The sequence below is a fragment of the Coregonus clupeaformis genome, chromosome 35 (assembly GCF_020615455.1).
Source record: "Coregonus clupeaformis isolate EN_2021a chromosome 35, ASM2061545v1, whole genome shotgun sequence".
Classification (NCBI taxonomy): domain Eukaryota; kingdom Metazoa; phylum Chordata; class Actinopteri; order Salmoniformes; family Salmonidae; genus Coregonus; species Coregonus clupeaformis.
In genome coordinates, this window is record NC_059226.1 from 40,790,398 (window position 1) to 40,816,581 (window position 26,184).

The 26,184-nt window shown below is 45.3% G+C and overlaps 1 protein-coding gene across 3 annotated transcripts; it reads left to right on the forward strand.

Annotated features, from left to right (window-relative positions):
• Positions 1-7,710: 7,710 nt before the first annotated feature.
• Positions 7,711-25,372, forward strand: LOC121571031 (period circadian protein homolog 1). 3 transcript variants are annotated; one of them, XM_041882262.2, is made up of 12 exons: positions 7,711-7,866; positions 16,061-17,427; positions 17,593-18,175; positions 18,366-18,781; positions 19,072-19,337; positions 19,856-19,971; positions 20,945-21,103; positions 21,434-21,706; positions 21,844-22,673; positions 22,846-23,020; positions 23,224-23,582; positions 23,770-25,372. In XM_041882262.2, the coding sequence occupies exons 2-12, from the start codon at positions 16,699-16,701 to the stop codon at positions 24,049-24,051; spliced, it is 4,188 nt and encodes a 1,395-aa protein (XP_041738196.1). In that variant the 5' UTR covers positions 7,711-7,866; positions 16,061-16,698; the 3' UTR covers positions 24,052-25,372. The 3 variants fall into 3 exon arrangements, with proteins under 3 accessions (XP_041738196.1, XP_041738199.1, XP_041738198.1); XM_041882264.2 differs by lacking the exon at positions 7,711-7,866 and adding an exon at positions 11,114-11,569; XM_041882265.2 differs by lacking the exon at positions 20,945-21,103 and having other exon boundaries at positions 7,712-7,866.
• Positions 25,373-26,184: the final 812 nt, after the last annotated feature.

The window sequence follows — 26,184 nt, forward strand, 5'->3', positions numbered from 1 at the left end:
GTGTGCGTAGGCACAGGCATTTACGTCTCCTCCTCAGACGAACTACACCCGAGGGGGAGAACGTAACACTCATCCTGACATACTGCTCGTTCTGTGCGTGCTTTCCCGGCAAGACAGGAATGTCAGCGTTCTGCCATGGCCAGCGAAGAGCCCGGATCTCAATCCCATTGAGCACGTCTGGGACCTGTTGGATCGGAGGGTGAGGGCGAGGGCCATTCCCCCCAGAAATGTCCGGGAACTTGCAAGTGCCTTGGTGGAAGAGTGGGGAAACATCTCACAGCAAGAACTGGCAAATCTGGTGCAGTCCATGAGGAGGAGATGCACTGCAGTACTTAATGCAGCTGGTGGCCACACCAGATACTGACTGTTACTTTTGATTTTGACCCCCCCTTTGTTCAGGGACACATTATTCAATTTCTTTTAGTCACATGTCTGTGGAACTTGTTCAGTTTACAGTTGAAGTCGGAAGTTTACGTACACTTAGGTTGGAGTCATTAAAACTCGTTTTTCAACCACTCCACAAATTTCTTGTTAACAAACTATAGTTTTGGCAAGTCGGTTAGGAATCATTTGTTTACAGTTGTTTACAGACAGATTATTTCACTTATAATTCACAGACAGATTATTTCACTTATAATTCACTGTATCACAATTCCAGTTTACATACACTAAGTTGACTGCCTTTAAACAGCTCGGAAAATTCCAGAAAATTATGTCATGGCTTTAGAAGCTTCTGATTGACTCAAATTATGTCAATTAGCCTATTGGAGGTGTAGCTGTGGATGTATTTCAAGGCCTACCTTCAAACTCAGTGCCTCTTTGCTTGACATCATGGGGAAATCAAAAGAAATCAGCCAAGACCTCAGAAGAAAAAAAGATTGTAGACCTCCACAAGTCTGGTACATCCTTGGGAGCAATTTCCAAATGTTTGTACAAACAATAGTACGCAAGTAAACACCATGGGACCACACAGCCATCATACCGCTCAGGAAGGAGACGCTTTCTGTCTCCTAGAGATGAACGTACTTTGGTGCGAAAAGTACAAATCAATCCCAGAACAACAGCAAATGACATTGTGAAGATGCTGGAGGAAACCGGTACAAAAGTAACTATATCCACAGTAAAACAAGTCCTATATCGACATAACCTGAAAGGCCACTCAGCAAGGAAGAAGCCACTGCTCCAAAACCGCCATAAAAAAGCCAAACTACGGTTTGCAACTGCACATGGGACAAATATCGTACTTTTTGGAGAAATGTTCTCTGGTCTGATGAAACAAAAATAGAACTGTTTGGCCATAATGACCATCGTTATGTTTGGAGGAAAAAAGGGGTTGGCTTGCAAGCCAAAGAACACCATCCCAACCGTGAAGCACGGGGGTGGCAACATCATGCTGTGGGGGTGCTTTGCTGCAGGAGGGACTGGTGCACTTCACAAAATAGATGGCATCATGAGGAAGGAACATTATGTGGATATATTGTAGCAACATCTCAAGACATCAGTCAGGAAGTTAAAGCTTGGTTGGAAATGGGTCTTCCAAATGGACCATGACCCCAAGCATACTTCCAAAGTTGTGGCAAAATGGCTTAAGGACAACAAAGTCAAGGTATTGGAGTGGCCATCACAAAGCCCTGACCTCAATCCTATAGAAAATTTGTGGGCAGAACTGAAAAAGCGTGTGCGAGCAAGGAGGCCTACAAACCTGACTCAGTTACACCAGCTCTGTCAGGAGGAATGAGCCAAAATTCACCCAACTTATTGTGGGAAACTTGTGGAAGGCTACCCGAAACGTTTGACCCAAGTTAAACAATTTAAAGGCAATGCTACCAAATACTAATTGAGTGTATGTAAACTTCTGACTCACTGGGAATGTGATGAAAGAAATAAAAGCTGAAATAAATAATTCTCTCTACTATTATTCTGACATTTCACATTCTTAAAATAAAGTGGTGATCCTAACTGACCTAAGACAGGGAATGTTTACTAGGATTAAAAGTCAGGAAATGTGAAAAACTGAGTTTAAATGTATTTGGCTAAGATGTAAACTTCAGACTTCAACTGTATGTCTCAGTTGTTGAATCTTGTCATGTTCATACAAATATTTACACATGTTAAGTTTGCTGAAAATAAACGCAGTTGACAGTGAGAGGACGTTTCTTTTTTTTGCTGAGTTTAGATGTTGAAGAGATGAAAAAATATTCCTGGAGTAATTGATGTGTGGTGAATGAAGAAAAAGTGAAGTCTCTGTTCTTTTGTTTTTTGATACTCAAGTACAGGTGTGGTATATTAACTACAGAGTCAGAGCATTTATCCCAAGACCAATGCAGTGTGATCATTGTAAAGCATTTGGTCATGTTTCAAGTGTTTGCAGAAGGGAGAGGCCGAGATATCCAAGTTGTGGAAAATATCATATTACAGTGAGGGAAAAAAGTATTTGATCCCCTGCTGATTTTGCAGAGGGGTCAAATACTTATTTCCCTCATTAAAATGCAAATCAAGTTATATCATTTGCATTTTTCTGGATTTATTTGTTGTTATTCTGTCTCTCACTGTTCAAATAAACCTACCATAAAAATTATAAACTGATCATGTCTTTGTCAGTGGGCAAACGTACAAAATCAGCAGGGGATCAAATACTTTTTTCCCTCACTGTATGTGTTATAAAAGTGATGAAAGTGACATGTTGCAATTGTGGTGGGAACCATGAAGTCACGTCTTTTGAATGCCCCACCAAGGTTAAAGAGAATGAGGTGGCCAAAGTCAGGGCTGTCCAGAGCATATCATATGCAGCAGCTGTTAAAAGGGTTCAGGGTTTGAATGGTGCACCTGAAGAGTCCATGGTGGTGGATAGGACTTCACTGCAGGCTGCTGGGGTTGCCTTTCGCCAGCAGGATCCTGACATTTTAAAGGTTAAGAAGGTGGACTTTGTGGCCTTTATAGCTATGGTGATAAATATCACTGCCAAGGTGGAGAGAAGGTCCAGGAAGATAGAAATCATAAATAAATAAATAAATAAATATGCCATTTAGCAGACGCTTTTATCCAAAGCGACTTACAGTCATGTGTGCATACATTTTACATAAAACCCACAGAAGAAGAACGAGAGACGACTAGTTAGATGTAAAATTGGGCAACTAAGATCTCCTCTGCAAAAACATACAAATTAATGACAGATTTCTTGAGTTACCTTAGATTAATTCTGACTATTTTGAGGAAGACCCTATAGCTTAAATTATGCCTCATTTGTAGCCTATTTTTTTATTTTATTTTTGTTTATTTGCTTTTGTATTTTGGTTTGTTTATTTAGCTATGTTACCCTTTTGTGCTCTGTTTCCCACTGACACTATTTGAACGTATGTTATGCCTTATTGTATTTGATTTTGTACATTGGCAATAAAACATTAATTAAAACAAACTATTTTGAGGAAGTGTATACTGGCTACGGCGTCTCAAGATGGACAAAAAGTGCTATTGCCGCTTTTTTCTTGTTTTTTCAAGCAAAGGTCTAAGGAATGCACCCCACCTGTTTTCGTGGTGATTTGATAGTGAGGAAATTGACAGGGCACGGTAAGAAGAACACTGACGCTGTGCACATGTCATTTCTGACTGCAAACTAAAGATCAATACATCAAACTACCCCTAGGTGGTGCCCTATCCTTTCCTAAAAAGCAGCCCAACGTGGTCTATGAGTGTCTGCACATGCACAGCCACTGCTGCAAGTTGTGGTGCTTTACAGTCGTGGTAAAAAAAATTGAGAATGACACAAATATTAATTTTCACAAAGTCTGCTGCCTCAGTTTTTATGCTAGGTACAGGAACTGAAGCAGTCAAATATTTTAGATGCCGGTACTCAGTTCCGGTGAGCTCCTTTCCAAGTCAAGTACTGCTCATAGTTCAATTATCTGAATGAAAGGTGACCTAATCAAGTTTAATACATTTAAAGGTAGACTCCACGACATGATGTTGCCACAAGCAGCACCGGAGATATTGAGATGAGCGAGATGCAACACTTTGCTCTCGCACAATCACACACAGTATCTGTGCACGGGTTAGCTTCACGCTGTTCACAGCCTGGTAGCCGGGGCACCAAAACAGCGGAGAAGTTGAGCCTCACACTTCAACGCTCTTAGTTGTTGCGGAAATTTACCCACTATGCTGTTTACTTTCTGCATCTACGTCATATCGCTGAGTCTACCTTTAAAATGACCTTGTAGGGAAGACACCCTGAGACACTGTTGTGGGCTCTGGCATAGGGGTCTTACTGTTCTCACACCTGTTGTCATGGAGACATGATAGTGAGGACATTTACATAATTTAATTTAGTCATGAATGATTACCAAACAATTTAGATCACACTTTTTAACATCCTGTCCGGGTGAGACATGTTCATCCGGCCTGTGTGCTCATAATAATAATAATAATAATATGCCGTTTAGCAGACGCTTTTATCCAAAGCGACTTACAGTCATGCGTGCATAAATTTTTTTTGTGTATGGGTGCTTGGCTAGGGCCAGAACACACTGGTACTAAAGTAGTACCTATGAATACCTCAAATACATAATTTTACTGCTTGAATACTGGTACCGTACCTCTTATAGAATAATGGCTTAATTACGGAGTTCCGGCACCTATTTTCAGTCCATTTCAAGCCTCACAGTCCTATGGTCTATTGGATCATGTTTAGTCAGTGAAGTGAAGAATGTACAAGTAGCTGTCACTTTTCTATTCATGATAAAAGGTATGATAACACGCATCACGATTACCTCTGCACGTTGTTTGTTGCCAGTTCCTTTCAAACAGTATGAAAGTATACCATGATCACCTGTGTGTGACTTGGTCAAATATGTATCAACTTGGGTTGCCCTGCACTCCTTGTTCAAAAGTCAATAGGTGACACTTGACCCTGAAAATATAGCTTCAGGTTTGGGGGGCCACTTTCAAGGTCACGAAGGCAAACTACGTCTGTACATGAACCAATTGTCACTTCATTTAATATTCTAGTAACACATTTTACTTAAAACCCGTAAAATGTGTTACTAGAATGTGTGTTACTAGAAAAATGCATTATGATGCCAATTATGATGCCGTTATAATGCATTACGATGCTGTTGTAATGCATTATGATGCCGTTATAATGCATTACGATGTTGTTGTAATGCATTATGATGCCGTTATAATGCATTACGATGTTGTTGTAATGCATTATGATGCCAATTATGATGCCGTTATAATGCATTACGATGTTGTTGTAATGCATTATGATGCCAATTATGATGCCGTTATAATGCATTACGATGTTGTTGTAATGCATTATGATGCCAATTATGATGCCGTTATAATGCATTACGATGCTGTTGTAATGCATTGCGGGGGGGGGCATTTACACCTAAACCGCTACAGTTAATTATATTGAATTGATTGATTAATAGTGCGCAAGCTCTGCCTGTTACTGTACACATTTACATTTACATCGTTTAGCAGACGCTCTTTTCACAGGTGTGTCACAACTGTTTGATTACATCCAGCACAAAGTGAAGCTAGCCTCTGTTTTAGAGCTCTGTTGCTTATCACCGACTAAAGCAAACTGACTGATTTATAAATACAACTACTCATTATGATTTCTAGGTCAGTCTGATCAGTCGTGTGCAAAGTCGATGATCAGCGACAAAAGCAGAACTGATCCTCAACATGGTTTCTGTGTTGTTTTGCTCACAAACATGACCTACATTCTAAGTAACCTCTAGGTAACCTCTAGGTAACCTCTAGGTCACCCTCACAGGTCCTGTCACTGTCCTCATCTCCTACTGGGCCTGCCCCAGACCGTAATCACAGCCAATTACCCACAGTAAATATCAGCCAAATAATCATTCTACTCGACTTCCAAGGAATATAAAGAAATAAGTAGGACGTGACCTGCATTACTTTTTGCCACACTCAACATAAACAAAAAAAACTCCAATAACAGGTCAATTACAGTAGATGTTGCAAAGATCTAAGGGTAGGTTTGTGGCAGCCCTTTCATTTATTTTTTATTTAATTAATTTAAATCATTTTTATTTATTATTTAACATTTACTAAGGTGTTTGAATGTAATCATGTTGGGTTCATAATAAAATGTATTCACACCAAAATAGTCGTTATGGGCATGAGTGTTGTACAAAAAAAATACAATAAAAATAAAGGTATTTACACGTCATTTAACCTCCATCAAATGGTATTATGGCAGCCATATTGGATTTCAGGCTAAATCCAGGGTGGCCCCAAAGATCATCAGTGGTGGCCCCCTTACAAAATTTTTTTTTTAATTTTGATGTCTGAGCCCACTAGTTTTCCTTAGAGCGATTAAAATTGTCACAACATCAAAAGACGTGTAACTATGTATTTTTGTCACATAGGACCATACAGCACTGAATGGGAGGACATTTGACTTGGAAAGTTGTGTATTAATAATCAGCTAACAAAAAGTGAAGCTTACATTCATCATAAATATTCATAGGTCTATATTTCCAAGATGCATTAAGATGTCCTAATGCTGTTTGTTTGTGTACGTAGGGCAGACAACTAACTATTTTTTATTCCACATTTTAGCAATATCGGAGCTTGTAATATTGGCTTACATGAGCCTATGTGGCCCATCCCCCTCAGCCAGGAATTATAGTTTAGGGGGTGTAGTTTAGGGGGTGTGTCATAATATCTATCAATCTAACCACTTTTGCAGTAAAATATGTTTTCACAACCATCCATTTCATAAATGGGAGACATTAGAGATGTGAAAAACATGGTTGTGTTTTGTTCTAACTCAGGTAGGGGTATTTGTTTATATATATATATATATATATATATATATATATATATATATATATATATATATATATATATATATATATATATATACCTTTTGAGGATAGGCCACTAGCCTATATGTGACTTGTCTGTCTAGAACATATGGGCAAAGATCTAGTAATAGTCTATAGTCTACAAAATAATTGAAAATTATTTGATGACCTCATATCAGTGCCCTGATCAGGACATGGGGGCTATTCTGCAGAATTCTAGCTCTAATTCACGGTCACATGTCCTTGTTCCTTTCGCACTGCCCTAGTTTTGAGGACTGTTTACCAGAAATACCACGTCTCTCTCAACCACCCAGCCAGCCGCGTGATTTTCGAGGTGGGTTGGGACAACATTCAACGTCACCATGCTCGTCTTGCAGAGGCACGTTGCCTTGTGCATGGAAAGCCTTCCAGCAGCTGCAAATAATTGTACAGTGGCGCACGTGGAGCAAAACAATTGAGAGGTAAACAAATTACAATGCCACTGTTTTTAACGTCCCAGTTTACTACTCATTATACGACGCTTTTTCAGTCAATTATTTTTTTCAGGATTGCATTCAACAGAATTAATAACAGTTGTGTTTTCGTTGTTTTAAGATGTTATGTGTCCGCCGATATTTGAGACAGTTTGGTCCATAGAAGAGCAGTGAGAGCACTGCGCCTATCTACAAGTCTGTTTTGAGTTTCCGAGAGCAGGCACCATGCAACGTGAGAGTAGAGCGCAGCAGAGTCCCGTGCAGCAAGCGCCGCTCTCCTCGACCAATGAAAACATTCCTGGGCGTAACTGGGCGGGGTTGTTGCTAACTGGGAGCCAATGAGTTTGTTCAATAAAAATTACCATGGAACCGATACAGGGCACGTGTACCTATGCGTGTAGACTGACTTGGGTGAAGCGAAATGTGTGCCATACAATAGAACCGAAACGGAGCAGGGGAGTGAAGTCAAGCATCTCTATGGTCCATACCGTTTGAATTAAGATATTACTTATTAAAAAGGACATTACACTTTTGAAAGGACAAAATATAAATTAAAGGTAAGGTTTATTATTTTTTGTATACATTAACAGTGCTCGCGCTTTGGGAGTAGCGTTTGAATGAAACGTCAGCCAATACCAACTAGCTATGTAGACCCTTGACACAAAATACTATTTCAAATATTGCATTTTTCCGGTTTGTTTACAGTTTTTGTTGATAATTGATACCTTGCCATATATTTATTTATTTATAGGTAGTCGCATATTGTGTATTTATTGCTCGTGTTATTTTATTATTATTGTATTTTTTCTGTCTGCATTGTTGAGAAGGGCTGGTAAACGCATTCAACTGTTAGTCAACACCAGCTGTTCACAAAGCATATGACAAAAACTAACTAAATAATCTAATCAAAATGTATCTAAAGATCACCCGGCAGCTAACATGACCACGGGGGCTCAAATACATCCACTGAGCAATGAAGACTTGCTGCTTTTGGCTCGTTGACTGTGACTTTGATTGACCCAAAAGAATAACAACGTTCTAACTAATTATGCATGGGGATAGGGTCTATGCGCACGTGCGAATTTTACTCTAAGTGTTGAAAATGTGACGTATTATAACTTTGTTGTAACGTTAACTTTATCGTGTTACTGTATTTCAAACACATTACATTTTCACTTGCAAGAGTGTCCTGTAGCTAGTCCCCCCTCTGTCCTAAAAAAAAAACCCATTTGTTCCAACAGTTCTGTTTCATGGTAACAACAATGTAATTGTAATATGATTTAGGTAGATCTCTGGACGTGGTTCAAATGAACGATATACTATTACTTTTCCGCTGGTCTAACCCTGATGAAATGTTCACGAACTCCCAAATGTCGCTTGTTGTTGAAAACGAATACATTGTATCTATAATTGTCGCATATTGTATTGTAACGTAAAGAGACAATTAATAGCACATGAAAAAGCCTTCATGAGTTGAGCATCCCTGGTACTGAACCGAACCTATTGCTTCTCACTCATCAGGCATACACTAAATGGGGTTGCCAGTAACATTAGGTGACTATGGTCTAACTGAGGATTCCCTAATAAATACAAAACTAGTCCCGTGTAGCTCAGTTGGTAGAGCATGGCGTTTGCAACGGGGGACCAGTATGAAGAAGAAAAAATGTATGCACTCACTAACTGTAAGTCGCTCTGAATAAGAGCGTCTGCTAAAATGTAAACATGTATGTATAAATGTACAACTCTGTTCTATCTACTTCTCTGGAATCATCTCCCATATTTGAAGAAATCCTGTCTGGCCTAATGTTTCTAAAATGATGGATGTGCACTTGCCTTGTGCATGGCAGCAATGGTCACCTAATAACTTTAGAATGACCAGCTTTGCTGAACATGCCAGCCATCAGGCTTTTACAAAGGGGAGAGGGAGACGAGTAGGTGGGAGAACATATGCAGAATAGAGGGGGACTGTGTCTTATTGATAGTGGCCATGAAGACACAACGGAACAGATAACACTCAGCACTTTCAAAATAAACCACAGTTAGCCTAACCGAAACTTACTGTCCTGACCTGGCCGAAATAAGAGGACACCCAAAACCAACGGATTAGGATAGACACAGGTCACGATCACTAGAGGGGGACAGGGAGAGCCAAGGACTCGTACACCACTGTGACTCGGACTCAGCCTAATGGTATCTGTCTGAGAAAACAACGTAATCCTTTGGAAGCAGGTCTCCTCGTTAGCAAACGGCTACAGCAGCGTTGCTGGGAAAAGGCCACGCACCTCTCCAGGCGAGACCGTGAAAAGGCCCGTGTCGATGGCGCTTGGATGTGTTTTCTAGACAGGTCACTGTTGGTGGCCTCTTCTAAGAAACAGCACGTTATCCTAGAGGAATACGTTTGGTTTACCTCAGAGAGGTGTCATTGGGCGTAAACAACAATGGTCTGTTCACGTGTACCTATTTTCTCGCTTTAATATTTTACACGAAACCGGAGAGACTTCTGGAACCTGTTGGTGACATCCATTATTGCATTATGCCCCGTGGTTGTTTCTTGCATGGCATCAACAAGTCACTGGCGGGACAGTCTGTGTGTTAGAGGAGCCAGTGCCACCTGGCTAACAAAGCATGCTGGGAGATTCATTGGAAGTTTAGTAGGTAGGTTGCGTATCAGCGAGTGACTGGCGTAGAGGTTGAGGAAAGAACTTTATAGATCGTAACATTACGTTTCTGTACTTGTTACATTTACAGTTTCTCCAGTGTTATGGGTGTCATAACCAGCTCAATCAACTGTTTCACAACTGTAACGCCACTTTGCAGTCGCCTTTTACAGATCACGTCTTATCGCAATAGTCAAGTAAGTCCACACCAATTTTGCTGTCAGGTCACACTGTAAGTGGCAGTTTCTAAGGAAACGAACAACTTCACTGTGGCTCTTGACAGCGGCCCTCAAGTAAAAGCGTTTGATGCAGGCTAAAGGCTTGTGTGGAAAAAGTCGGCCAATCGGTCTAATATGCTAGGTTTCTCATGAGCTTGAACATTTGGGTCATTTACAGTTTTCTATTGAGCATGGCTCTCTCTGATGGCCATTGTGGTCATTGAATGGTTTGCCTGGGCACATTGCATTTATATGTGGCGTCAGTGCTGATGAGCCTACGTCTCGGTCAGCTCTGACAACTACTGTTACTTGGAATGTATTGATTGAATGATTGGAAATGTACAATCATGTCTCAGGTTCTTCTCTTTTGGTGGCTGTTTTTAAATCCATTATTTAGTGTAGTCTATGACGACTCGTGGTTGAAATGCGTAAGTCTATTAAAACCAAAACACTCGAGCATAGGCCTAATAATAATAATATCATGATGATATAAATGGCGCCTGTAATTACAGTGTGATGGCACACAAAATTACTTTCCCCTGCTGAAATAAATCGATTTAGTTACTCGTCGGTACTGGGTCATTCAAAATCCTATACATTGGCCTACTAAATATGGGTCCGACTGCGACCATCAAATGGATTTGGCCACTCAATGCTTTTCTCAGGGTCGGCTCTGCCCTGATAATAGCCTATGCATTGTATGTGGGCTGCATCAGTTGAGTTGATGAGGTTAGTCTCCTAAGGTGTGAGGGAGGGGTAGGTAACCTGTCGTCATATCGTGACAATTTTTATATCAGGATGTCATTATTTTGAAGAAGGCATAGTTAATGTATTTTTTTTCTTAATAAATATGTTTATCACTACTGTGGGAAATACATTTTTTAAATCGCTATTTAGAAAAAAAACAGACTCTTAGCAGGCCCATTTGGTATTTCATCAGAGTGGTGCGGCCACTGTGAGAAACATGCACAGTACTGAGTTCTCTGTCATTGGCTGGGCGCTCTGTCCAATGAGCAGCCTGCAAGGCTCGGGTAAAGCACAGCAGAGTACACGTGCGTCATGTGTTCACACAGAGCAACAGAGGGGAGCGCTGACGGGCCAATAAAATCCCAGTAGACTCCGGGAGTTATATGCAAGGGACAGAATTTACAGGCGCGCATAGAGAAACCAACGGACCCGCCCGCCTCAAACCTATGACTGTGAATGATTTTCATATTTAATGCACATATGATCACGCATAACTTTAATAGTTTTGAGTAGTTTGAGCCATATGCCATCTTCTCTGCTACCTCTTAGCAACATTAGTAGAGGATAATTGTACACATGTTTCTGATTCATCGACATGCGCCAGCCACATGCCTCTGCAACCCCATCTGCACATTGTGGTAGGAATTTAATTTATTAGCCATTTCTAGATGTATTGTAGTTACACTGATGCTCTGTAATGCATGCATTTTTCAATATGGGACATAATGTTATTGTTCTTGCCTTTTTTAGATTCTTTACAAGAATTCTCGGCTATTTTACTGCTGTTTTATAAAAAATGAGGGGTAAAATAACCCCCAAAAAAGGTTGATTTCGTCGACCGCTGGATGCACTTGAACTTCAGCTCTTAATCGTTTGTTACGTAACAGGAATAGACCACAGTTGTAAGCGCTTTTGTGAGGCTACAACTGTAAAACTGGGGCTGGAGGGAGGGACAATTATTTGAACAAAGCATGTGTATTGAACTGTGTAGTTGGCGTCATCTGTAAGCAGGAAGTTGCCACTTATATTGAGAAGTTGTATTTATGGACACAATGCTGCAATATTGTTGTATTAGGGTGGCACAATGCTATGTTGAGAAACATCCCGGCTTTTTCACAACATTTTCCCCCGTTTCCCCACTGGCTTTCGCACTCTGACGCACTCCTCGTCGGATTTCCTGTCATTATTACACAGCTTTGAACAGTCAATATATTTCCTGCCAATATTTCTTCATTCAGAGAAAAAGCTTTTTTTTTTAGCTTGAATCAGGATCCAGTTAGCCCAAGTTTGGATAGAGCACACACTAACGGCAATGAATGGGTAAAAGCCAGGCACCGTTAGGCCCGTAGTTAATATTATCCTAATAATACTGAGTTATAATGACTCTGTCATATCATGGTTGGGGTTAGGTTTAGGGTTAGGCTAGGTGAGTGTAGGAATGGGGTACTGGGACTGCGTGGCTGGCTGGGTGTGACTGCTTCAGGCGTTAGCGGTTGGGCCCGGGAGGTGATATGGATGGGGCCCGGGAGGTGATATGGATGGGGCCCGGGAGGTGATATGGATGGGGCCCGGGAGGTGATATGGATGGGGCCCGGGAGGTGATATGGATGGGGCCCGGGAGGTGATATGGATGGGGCCCGGGAGGTGATATGGATGGGGCCCGGGAGGTGATATGGATGGGGCCCGGGAGGTGATATGGATGGGGCCCGGGAGGTGATATGGATGGGGCCCGGGAGGTGATATGGATGGGGCCCGGGAGGTGATATGGATGGGGCCCGGGAGGTGATATGGATGGGGCCCTGGGTCATGGCAGCTGTATCCATGTACCACAGTAGCCTGAGAACAGTTACCCAGTCTGGGAAGTATGCATGAATGTATCCATCTCCCAGTTGAGGCAGTGACTGTGTTGTGCTGTTGTGTGTCATCCGTATGTCTACTGACCAGGTCTGTCTGCCACCCAGACCAACAGTTTAACATGGTGACACAGGGTTTGGTCCAACATGGCTATTGTAGTGTATATCGATGGTGTCTTGTCTATCAAATTAGTATGAGTCGATTCATCCAATCTACTTGCATTCACTTTATAAGATAATGTGTTTTACCATGTACCGGTAATCCAAGGTGATGTTCTTTCCTTGTTGTTGTTTTTAAAAAATGTAATCACATCCGGCCTCGTCACTCATCACACACTAATACACGCATTTACTAATTTAGGCTTATCCTTCCCGAGTCATCAGCTTCTTTCTGAGCCCTTTCACTCAGACTGAGACCTAAGACGGCTCTTCAGTGACGGTGCACTGCTGGATTTAAAACCTGGCTGCTGTCGACACTGCCTGCGTCACCCCAATTACAGGCCACCGGATGTGGGAGAGAGAGCTTCTAGTTCTAAATATTTGTGGGATTAGGGGGAGATGTCTCTTGGGAATGACTAGAGAAGGAACATTACCTGGGTACAGGACCGGCCTGCCGGTGATCCGGCGAAGGACCATTCAGGAATAACCGGTGATCTTTATGGCACCAACCCAGGGAGAGTGATGTTCTTAATTGAACAGACTTAATTTTGTTTTTTAACTTGTTCTGCAAGAGAATCAGATAGCTGAAATGACAAGTTTGCTGGCAGCAATTGGGATTTTGTTCCATTTTTCGTTTATCGGTACTGGGGTGCATATTGACAGCAGATGGGCTGCAGATGGGCGTCTTTCTATTGCAAGCTGGAGGGAGGCCTGGTTTGCACAGGTTGTCTGGGAAATGGACCAACAGTTGGGTGCTGTTCACATGTGCAGACACACACACACAGACACACACACAGACACACACACACACAGACACACACACACACAGACACACACACACACAGACACACACACAGACACACACACACAGCCAGACTCATCCATGCTGGGCAGCTTGGAACCAGCTTTAACTGCATGCTGCTCTCAAAGACAGACCAGCTGACAGAGACTCAGGGGTAGTGTTGTACCCACACAGATGGACAGATGGGGAGCTAGACAGAAGGAAGAACAAAATGATGTATACTATTAATAGTAAAGGTATTGACAGGTGTGGAGACACACACACACACACACAGAGAGAGAGAGAGATACAAGTCAGCTGTCTGCAATGGGTTTATTTGATATTCCCTTTTGCTTTCAACTGAAAAGGTGGCCTCCATTTCAACTGAAAAGGTGGCCTCCATTTCAACTGAAAAGGTGGCCTCCATTTGAGGCCTTGAAGCTTCCGGAACCCCATGGTACATCAAAGGAGCTTCAGTATGTTGTTTTTTATAGCCACTATCAAAGGGTTATGGAGTTGGCACCGCAAGTATTGACTAGGAGACCCCCTCACTATATATACAGTGAGGGGAAAAAAGTATTTGATCACCTGCTGATTTTGTACGTTTGCCCACTGACAAAAACATGATCAGTCTATACTTTTAATGGTAGGTTTATTTGAACAGTGAGAGACAGATTAACAACAAAAAAATCCAGAAAAACGCATGTCAAAAATGTTATAAATTGATTTGCATTATAATGATGGAAATAAGTATTTGACCCCTCTGCAAAACATGACTTAGTACTTGGTGGCAAAACCCTTGTTGGCAATTACAGAGGTCAGACGTTTCTTGTAGTTGGCCACCAGGTTTGCACACATCTCAGGAGGGATTTTGTTCCACTCCTCTTTGCAGATCTTCTCCAAGTCATTAAGGTTTCGAGGCTGACGTTTGGCAACTCGAACCTTCAGATTTTCTATGGGATTAAGGTCTGGAGACTGGCTAGGCCACTCCAGGACCTTAATGTGCTTCTTCTTGAGCCACTCCTTTGTTGCCATGGCCGTGTGTTTTGGGTCATTGTCATGCTGGAATACCCATCCACGACCCATTTTCAATGCCCTGGCTGAGGGAAGGAGGTTCTCACCCAAGATTTGACGGTACATGGCCCCGTCCATCGTCCCTTTGATGCGATGAAGTTGTCCTGTCCCCTTAGCAGAAAAACACCCCCAAAGCATAATGTTCCACCTCCATGTTTGACGGTGGGGATGGTGTTCTTGGGGTCATAGGCAGCATTCCTCCTCCTCCAAACACGGCGAGTTGAGTTGATACCAAAGAGCTCGATTTTGGTCTCATCTGACCACAACACTTTCACCCAGTTCTCCTCTGAATCATTCAGATGTTCATTGGCAAACTTCAGACGGCCCTGTATATGTGCTTTCTTGAGCAGGGGAACCTTGCGGGCGCTGCAGGATTTCAGTCCTTCACGGCGTAGTGTGTTACCAATTGTTTTCTTGGTGACTATGGTCCCAGCTGCCTTGAGATCATTGACAAGATCATCCTGTGTAGTTCTGGGCTGATTCCTCACCGTTCATGATCATTGCAACTCCACGAGGTGAGATCTTGCATGGAGCTCCAGGCCGAGGGAGATTGACAGTCTTTTGTGTTTTTTCCATTTGCGAATAATCGCACCAACTGTTGTCACCTTCTCACCAAGCTGCTTGGCAATGGTCTTGTAGCCCATTCCAGCCTTGTGTAGGTCTACAATCTTGTCCCTGACATCCTTGGAGAGCTCTTTGGTCTTGGCCATGGTGGAGAGTTTGGAATCTGATTAATTGATTGCTTCTGTGGACAGGTGTCTTTTTATACAGGTAACAAGATGAGATTAGGAGCACTCCCTTTAAGAGTGTGCTCCTAATCTCAACTCGTTACCTGTATAAAAGACACCTGGAGGCCAGAAATCTTTCTGATTGAGAGGGGGTCAAATACTTATTTCCCTCATTAAAATGCTAATCATTTTTGACATGCGTTTTTCTGGATTTTGTTGTTGTTATTCTGTCTCTCACTGTTCAAATAAACCTACCATTAAAATTATAGACTGATCATGTCTTTGTCAGTGGGCAAACTTACAAAATCAGCAGGGGATCAAATACTTTTTTCCCTCACTGTATCTGTAGGCCAAACCTCACACAAAGCCCACTGTACTGCAGTTTGGACAAAGCAAGATACTATTGTACTGGTACAAAGCAGCCTAAGGTTGACACAATGCATAGACCAGCTTCAATACATCAGACTAATCCTATCTTAAGAGAAGTCTTGTGCACAATGAAGTCTAACCTGTTGTTTTTCACCCCCTCACCAGGTGGCCTGTAGCACAGAGAGTAACGGCAACACGGCACCGAGAGTAACGGCGACACGGCACCGAGAGTAACGGCAACACGGCACCGAGAGTAACGGCAACACGGCACCGAGAGTTACGGCAACACGGCACCGAGAGTAACGGCGACACGGCACCGAGAGTAACGGCAACACGGCACCGAGAGTTACGGCAATACGGCACAGAGCAGGCGAGACGCCAAGAGAGAAGTAGAGACTTGTTATTTTCTCTTTCCCAGTCAGTTTTGTCTTGAGCAGAAGCAGCAGCGTCTCTCTATCAGTCCATCTGTGACAGTCGTGTTTGGCTACTCCGTTTCATAAGCAAAATATTATCTCTCCCTTCGGTTCCAAATCCGCGGGTGTATCTCCTCACCCTTCAGCACTTTAAAGGAGGGTTTCAGCAAAAACAAATATTTCATTTTTTTTTTTTTACATTTTCAGGAGAAACAATGTTTTCTCTCCTTAGTGTTTTATCAACCAATCAACCAATCATGATTCACAACTACAGTCACACTAGTCCCACCTAATCAACTGGAAAATATAATTTTCTATAATTATCTTACATTACACTTGGTGAGAGAGCTTTATCTCAACCAAGCCTAACCAGCCTCTTCCTAACCTATTATGAGTTATGACAACTCAAACTCCGCCCCTGGCAATGACACTCGGGGGCGAGTGGGAAGCACCAATGAAGAAGAGGAGGAGGCGGGAACAGGAGTGAGCTCCCCCGGGAGCAACAACAACAGTGGCAGCCAATCCGGCTCCGGTGGCTCGTCCGGAAGGGACCAGAGGGGTCCCAGCTCAGATGACGGGGACACTTTATCCAGCGGGAACGACTCCGGGGAGAGGGACCCGAGTGAAGGAGGGAGCGGGTCCAGGGGACATCAGTCCAGGAGTTCCCACTGCTCCTCGAGCCAGAAGGACTCGGGCATGATGCTGGAGAACACAGAGAGCAACAAGAGCTCTAACTCCCAGTCCCAGAGCCTGTCTCCCCCTAGCAGTTCCCTGGCCTACAGCCTGCTGTCAGCCAGCTCAGAGCAGGACCCTCCTTCCACCTCCGGCTGCAGCAGCAATGAGCAGCACCAGACGGCCCGTGTCCAGACCCAGAAGGAGATGCTGAAAGCCCTGAAGGAGCTCAAGGTCCGCCTGCCGGCCGAGTGCAAGGGCAAAGGTCGCTCCAGCACCCTGGATGCCCTCAAGTACGCCCTGAACTGTGTGAAGCAGGTACGGGCCAACCAGGAGTACTACCACCAGTGGAGTGTGGAGGAGTGCCACAGCTGCAGCCTGGATCTGTCCTCATACACCGTTGAGGAGCTGGACAACATCACCTCCGAGTACACCCTAAAAAACACAGTACGTCAACATCCTCAAAACAATGACTAAGCATTTCACACACATTCAATTTCACTTTGTTTTTTTAAAAGTAACATTCTGTAATGCAGTCGAATCTCACAGTACGAAAGCAATCATTCCTGACTCACACTCTTCCTCCCTCCTCCTCTCTACTCCTCCCTCTAGGACACCTTCTCCATGGCGGTGTCCTTCCTGACAGGCAAGGTGGTGTACATCTCCCCCCAGGGCTCGTCCCTGCTGCGCTGCAAGCCAGAGAGGCTCCATGGGGCCATCTTCTCTGAGCTGCTGGCTCCCCAAGACGTCAGCACCTTCTACAGCAGCACGGCCCCCTGCCGCCTGCCCCCCTGGGCCACCTGCATGGGCTCTGTCTCCCCACCGACAGACTGCACCCAGGAGAAGTTAATGTACTGTCGCATCAGCGCCGACCGGGCACAGGGAGGTGAGATGAAATACCACCCCTTCCGCATGACCCCCTACCAGCTAACCCTGAGGGACTTTGACACGTCAGACCCCCAGCCCTGCTGTCTGCTCATCGCTGAGCGGGTACACTCCGGATACGAAGCTCCCAGGATCCCTGCGGACAAGAGGATTTTTTCCACCAGTCATACTCCCAGCTGTCTCTTCCAGGAAGTAGATGAAAGGGCTGTGCCGTTGCTGGGATACCTCCCCCAGGACCTGGTGGGAACCCCTGTGCTTCTCTACCTCCACCCAGAGGACAGACCCATCATGGTGGCCATACACAGGAAGAGTAAGTACACACATCTTTTATTCTGTCTTTCTTTCTCCACATCTTTCAATCTTATTTGACTCTTTTTACTATTTTAGTCTCATTCTGTCTGGTTTACTGAATCCTGTCGTCTCTGTCTCTCTCACTCTCTCTCTTTCTGTAAAGCTTGCAGTGTTCTTGCATTCTAACCCCTTTTCTCTCCATCTTCCAGTCCTCCAGTCTGCGGGCCAGCCCTTCGACAGCTCTCCGCTGAGGATGTGTGCCCGCAGCGGGGAGTACGTGACCATCGACACCAGCTGGTCCTCCTTCATCAACCCCTGGAGCAGGAAGGTGGCCTTCATCGTGGGGCGCCACAAAGTTCGAACCAGCCCCCTGAACGAGGACGTGTTCACCCCTCTGCGGGGGTGCGAGGGCCGGCCCGTGGCCCCGGAGGTCGTGCAGCTGAGCGAGCAGATCCACCGTCTCCTGGTGCAGCCGGTGCACAGCTGTGGGTCGCAGGGTTACAGCAGCCTGGGCTCAAATGGATCACACTCCCATGAGCAGCGGTACCGCAGCGCCGCGTCCGACAGCAAGTCCACCAACGCCATGGAGGCCATGGAAGCAGCCGTGGTCGCCCTGCACAAACCGGTGAGTGGAATGGAGACACACAGAGACGCACCAAAAACCTACACGCACACACAGGTCTTCATATTTTACGTTAGTCATTTAGCAGACTCTTATCCAGAGCGACTTACAGGCGCAATTAGTTAAGTGCCTTGCTCAAGGGCACATCAACAGATTTTTCACCTATTTGGCTCGGGGATTCAAACCAGCGACCTTTTGGTTACTGGCCCAACGCTCTTAACCGCTAGGCTACCTGCCGCCCCATATATTCACCCCACTGACGTCTGACCATCGTTGTCCTCTTGTTCCCCCAGATGACGTTCCAGCAGATCTGCAAGAACGTGCACATGGTCAAGACCAGCGGGCAGCAGGTCTTCATCGACTCTCGCAACCGAGCCCCGCCCCGGCGACACGCCGTAACCACGCTACGAGCCATTGGAGAAGTGGACCCCATCAAGAGTCTGATCCCGGAGGTGGTGTGCCCACCCAAAACCCCGGTGCCCAACACCCAGCAGCTGGTGAAGGAGCCCCCCGGTGACTACAGCTACCAACAGATCAACAGTCTGGACAGCATCATAAGGTATTTACTGGTGTGAATACTGATGGTATTGATAGTGATTTTATTGTGAATAATGATGGTATTAATAGTGATTTTATTGTGAATAATGATGGTATTAATAGTGATTTTATTGTGAATAATGATGGTATTAATAGTGATTTTATTGTGAATAATGATGGTATTAATAGTGATTTTATTGTGAATAATGATGGTATTAATAGTGATTTTATTGTGAATAATGATGGTATTAATAGTGATTTTATTGTGAATAATGATGGTATTAATAGTGATTTTATTGTGAATAATTATGGTATTAGTAGTGATTTTATTGTGAATAATTATGGTATTAATAGTGATTTTATTGTGAATAATGATGGTATTAGTAGTGATTTTATTGTGAATAATGATGGTATTTTATTGCGAATAGTGAAGTGATTAATAATGATTCAATTTATGGTCTGAATCCTAAATTGAAATCAAGTGCACTTCATAAACTGAATCAAATTGACTTACGCTGTCACTTCCTCTTCCCCTCCCAGGTACTTGGACGGCTGTAACGTTCCCAACACGGTTAAGAGGAAGTTTGGCTCGTCCTCTGGCCCGTCCACATCGGACGAAGACATACAGCAGCAGGCAACCGCTGGCAACGCAAAAGGTACATTCACACTACAGCCCCTGTTAGATAGACTCTGTGTTCCAGGTTACACTACAGCCCCTGTTAGATAGACTCTGTGTTCCAGGTTACACTACAGCCCCTGTTAGATAGACTCTGTGTTCCAGGTTACACTACAGCCCCTGTTAGATAGACTCTGTGTTCCAGGTTACACTACAGCCCCGGTTAGATAGACTCTGTGTTCCAGGTCACACTACAGCCCCTGTTAGATAGACTCTGTGTTCCAGGTCACACTACAGCCCCTGTTAGATAGACTCTGTGTTCCAGGTTACACTACAGCCCCTGTTAGATAGACTCTGTGTTCCAGGTCACACTACAGCCCCGGTTAGATAGACTCTGTGTTCCAGGTCACACTACAGCCCCTGTTAGATAGACTCTGTGTTCCAGGTCACACTACAGCCCCTGTTAGATAGACTCTGTGTTCCAGGTCACACTACAGCCCCTGTTAGATAGACTCTGTGTTCCAGGTTACACTACAGCCCCTGTTAGATAGACTCTGTGTTCCAGGTCACACTACAGCCCCTGTTAGATAGACTCTGTGTTCCAGGTTACACTACAGCCCCTGTTAGATAGACTCTGTGTTCCAGGTTACACTACAGCCCCTGTTAGATAGACTCTGTGTTCCAGGTCACACTAGTCTGTATACCACGTGTCTCCTCTAGATTAGACTTTGACTAGACCACTGGTCTCTGCAGTCCACACACCACAGGAGAAACAGGACACACGAGTGCGAGAGAGTGTGAAAGAGTGTGCGAGAGCGAGGGGACTCTTAAAGAGAACTTCCGTCTGTTCTATAAAGGCCTGCTTGTTGTGACACGCTTGAAATAAACTGGGGAGGGGGGGCGGGGTTTACCATGAGAGCAATCCGTAGGATTGACTCACCTAGGTCTGTACGTTGGTCTGTGTGTGTGTGTGTGTGTTGGGTGCTTGTTGCTGCGTGTGCATGGCGCTGCAGGTGGTCCAGCGACTACAGTCACCTTGGTTGGGGACTCAGCGGGGGTACCCCCACTGGCCTTGCGCAGCCACAAGGCGGAGAGCGTAGCCTCAGTCAACTCTCAGTGCAGCTTCAGCAGTACCATCGTCCACGTGGGAGACAAGAAGCCCCCCGAGTCAGGTGGGCTAGACAACATGGCGGCCACGCTTGTCTTCTGGCCTGGACTCCTATTAAACTAGTGTTCTGTCACTGGAGTCTGTCAACTATCTGCCACCAGTGTCTGTCCGTGGAATCTCTCGCAGTTACTTGATAGTAACTCGTAGTTGCTTGTCGTTGCTCTGTCTTGTCTTTTTGTGGTAATTGTTTTCCATCTATCTCTCGCTTCATTGCTTGTTTTTAGCTCTTTTGTGTCTCTTCTGTCTCCTTCTGTCTCTCAAGCCACAGAGTCCAGCCTGTGTTTCTGAAACTGTCTCTTAACGTCTCCTCATTCTCTCTCTGTCTCCTGCACAGACGTTGTCATGGAAGGTGCTCCTCCCACTCCTATGCCAGCCACTTCCACGACCAAGTCTCCTCCCACCGCCATCATCGCCCCTCCCCCGCCCAAAACGACCTCTCCACCCAGCCGGAGAGGAGTTGGCCTGACCAAGGAGGTGCTCTCTGCCCACACGCAGCAGGAGGAGCAGGCCTTCCTCTGTCGCTTCAGTGACCTGAGCCAGCTGAGGGTGTTCGAGCCAGCCTCGGGCCTGCGCTGCCCGCTCCCCACCGGCAACACCCGCGCCAGAGGTAAAAATGCATTTTGTCAACAACACTCTTTTCAACAACTAGCTTTTTTAACTCGGGCCACCTATCCAACTGCACTGAACTCCATACTATACTGTTCCTGTTCCTTTATAACTTATGCATCTTTCTCTCTCTCTCAGGAGTGCATTGTTCTCCTGACTACCCTGCAGCTGGAGGAAGCAGTGGCCGCCGTGGAGCCAAGAGGCTGAAGCAGCAGGAGTCCTCAGAACAGAGGGGCCCTCTGGCTCTGGGCCTGACCGGACCCCTCAGGGGCCCCAACGTCGGCCCCAGGAACTCCACCTACACCCTCCCAATGATGCCCCTGGGGCCTCCCACCACCACCTCCTCCTCCTGGCCCGCCTCCGTGGGATCTCAGGCCAGCCTGCCTTCCGTGCCCTACCTCCCGGGCACGCTCCCCCTCTACCCCATCTACCCTCCTCTCTCCCAGCCCATGCAGAACCAGATGGTACCTCCTATGATGACCCTGGTGCTGCCCAACTACATGTTCCCACAGCTCAACCCCAACATGCCCCAGATGGCCACAGCCATGAACACGATGGGATGCCCCATGCCCCAGCCGGGAGCCAGCATGGTTACCCCCGGCCCACAGCAATTCTTCAACCCCAGCGCGGGTTTCCCCTTCCCCGGTACCAACGCCACGCCATGCCCCATGCCTACGATGCCCTCAATGCTCTCACTCGTGCAAACCGCCGTGCCCATCCAGGCCCAACGGCCAGCCTCTCGCCCCAGCACCCCCCAGTCATGTAGTCAAGTACCGGCCGACCGTGAGGGTGCAGAGTCACCCCTCTTCCACTCTCGCTGCTCCTCCCCGCTCAACCTGCTGCAGCTGGTAGAGGAGTCGCCCAGCAACCGGTTGGAGGTCGCCACGGCGCTGGCTGCTGCCGCGCAACAGGCCACGCCTCCCGCACAAGGGACTCGGGGGAGATCGGCAGATAACTCCAAGGAGAACGTGAGTTGAAAAGATGTCTCTAAATGTACATTGTGTTCATTATAGTTTGAACTCAATACGTTTTGCTAAGGTGTTACATTTTACATTTACATCATTTAGCAGACGCTCTTATCCAGAGCGACTTACAAATTGGATTACTTAAGACTAATCTCTCTCTCCTTCCTCTCTTCAGGCCAATTCCAACCAGGATGCTGAGTCCACCTCCAGTGGCCTACTGGACCTGCTCCTGCAGGAGGACTCCCGCTCAGGCACCGGGTCCTCTGGCTCTGGGTTAGGGTCTTCTGGATCCGGATCTGGGTCCTTGGGCACTGGGTCCAACGGCTGCAGCTCCTCAGGCAGTGGAACTAGTGAGTATCCCCTCAATACAGCCTGACGTGGTAGATAGAGTAGAACACGGTGACATTCAAATGGCGTTCTAATATCACCTAGAACCTTTTGAAATGTCAAATCTTCTAGCTGTCACTCAAACATAAAGTGTTCACACTGACAACTCCAGCTGGTTAAGGTCTTGACCCCTAACAACCTCTTCCAATCGTCTTCCCCCCCCCAGGTCGCAGTCGGAGTAGCCACACCAGCAAGTACTTCGGCAGCATCGACTCGTCAGAGAACGAGCACTCCCGCAGGCAGCCAGCAGGTGGCAGCAGAACAGGGGGAGACGGAGAAGAGCAGTTCATCAGGTGTGTCCTGCAGGACCCCATCTGGCTCCTCATGGCCAACACTGACCGCAAGGTGATGATGACCTACCAGCTGCCCACCAAGGACAGGGAGACGGTTCTGCGGCAGGACCGCGAGGCCCTGAGGGCCATGCACAAACACCAGCCCCGCTTCAGTGAGGACCAGAAGAGGGAACTGAGCCAGGTCCACCCCTGGATATGCACCGGTCGCCTTCCCCGCGCCATCAACACCTCGGTATGCACCCCCCACAACAACCATGTCCCCTCAAACGTAACTTTTTAATTTGGTTTGTTTTATGTGATCATTTGAACATAGACCTACAGCCATATGACCTGTTTCATCCATAAGTGATCATACTGGAAATGTTTTGGCTGTCAGCTAACCCTCCCCTCCTCTACACCTCTCTCTCTCTCTCTCTCAGGCATGTGTGGGGTGCAAGTCTCCCCCCGCCATCGCAGCCGCCGCCCCGTTTGACATGGAGATCCGCGACATGGAGCAGTGCACCGCTACTCAGGAGAAGGCCCCTTTACCAGAGACCGCCATGGACCAGGGAGGAGAGGCTCACAGAGAGGAGCGGGAGGGGCATGCGGCGCACTCCGAAACGCAAGGCAACGTCCAGGAAATGACAACAGAGGAGCAGGAAGTGACCTCGCCAACGGAGGAGGAGAAAGCGAGGGCTGGCGAAACCGACATGACCCACTGAAGGGTTGAGAATAGCTCAAGAACACAAATTTGTTGTGACTTTTCCTTCCAACTGACAGACGCCACGCTAAGAGATGCAAATTCCAGGCCCAAATGTCCAACGCTAATCCGAGAGACTCAAGACTTTTGTTCACAGGCGGTTGCGAGTAATCAAAGTGCATTCTTTTCATATTATCTGGGACTACTGCCATGTCAGTGTCCCTATTAGCTGGTGGTCAGATCATTTGGGACTCTGGGTCCAATCAGTCACTGCACTTTGTGGATCCCATCACCAGTGTGACTGTGGTTGTGACCGAGGCCGTCATCATGACAGAAAGCCTTGGAAGCACGGGGGACACAGCACACCGTTTGAATCAGCGTACCGTTGTATTGTACACACCGATATATATTTTTCCTTGTGTATTTATTGAACATGTTAATTTAATAAGAAACGCTAAAGTTGAAGGTGGAGAGGTATGAATGTGTTACTAAATGGATTGTATTTCACACGAAGTCCACTCCCGTTTTGGGATAGAATGGTTTCTCCTAATTCCTGTTGGGAGGATTCATTTCACAGAGAGAGGGAGGGAGTTTAGCGGCTAGACCCCTTGGTTATTTTTCTCTGTTGGAAGGTTTTCGCTGATAACCTGGGATTGTTGTAAATTGATTTGTTTTCTGCATAATTTTTCCCAAACAAACTTTTGGAAATTGTTATTTTTTCAGGTTTACTTTATTTTGTAAGCAGTATGTATATTTTTATATTTTATATCACTGTCAATTCTGTTCCGAGAAGAAATTGAAATTGTCTGTGTTTGTGACGTGTTTGGTCAAAAAACAAAACATTTAGGAAATCAAAGTACCCTCTGATTTCAAGGGAGTAGATATGGGTGTTTCCGTGGTAACACAATCCAATGCGGTGTCACTCTGGACAACGGAGTGACAGTTGAACATCTGGGACCGCTGTCGCCATTCCTGATTGGCTGGGCATTATGGTCACCCTGCAGTGAAACGGTCCATGAAACTTTTGCTGCAAACCTTTTCCTCTGAAAACAGTCCAGGATACTGAACAAGGTAAAAGCTTCCATAACAACAAAGAGAACAGACTTTTGATTGGAGGCATCTATCACAAGGATTCGGAATACTGAAAACCAGTTTGAACAACACTTCAAGTTTGAACAACACTTCAGAACATTGTTCAGCTCTGAGAGTTTTTAGAGAATATATTTGTTTGACTGTCTCTCCTCTCCTCACTGTACTAGTGATGTGATATTCAGCTTAATTTCCTAATTATTATTTTGTGAATTTGTATAAAAAAAAGTTAATAAATACAATATCCAATGTTTCATGACTTGTCTTCTGTACTGCACCTGACTCAGGGAATGTAGCCAGTTAACCCAAACTGTATGTACAGTTCCTTTAGATAAGGTATGATAAACCCACAGTTTCAACATCTTTCCTTTAGGTAAATTTTTAGTCATTTAGCAGACGCTCTTATCCAGAGCGACTTACAGTTAGTGAGTGCATACATTTTTTTCATACTGGCCCTCCCCGTGGGAAACGAACCCACAACCCTGGCGTTGCAAGCGCCATGCTCTACCAGCTGAGCTACAGGGGACAGGTAAGGTATGATGAAACCACAGTTTCAACATCTCGGGCAGCAACGAGCTAGTACAATACATCATAGTATTTGTATCCACGTGTTTGGAGGATATATTGGCACGGGTGTTGTTAGGCCTGAGACCAAGTCGAGTGCCGGCAAACCGTGCCAACATATCCTCCAAACACCAGCTCCGAGGGCATTATCGCTTTTATACAACGGGTTACCGACATATTAAAATAATGATTGACATATTGTAATGATGTCATGTCATAGTATCGTGGGGACCAGGTTAGAGTTACTAGATAAGTGGCTTGGTGCCACGGAGTCTACATTCTGTTATGTCAAAGGAGATTACTGATGTTTATGATGGCATGATTGATGGACGGGGTATACTGACTTGGGGTAAAGAGTGATAACATAAAATAATTGGAGTGCCCATGGAGGTTTACCAGATGTTCGTGGAGAGACTTGTAACAGAGTGTATATATAGAGAGAGTGGATCTTTGTTCTGGCGTTAGGGAGATGGTAGAGGCGAAGCTCTGTCCTTCTGTTATA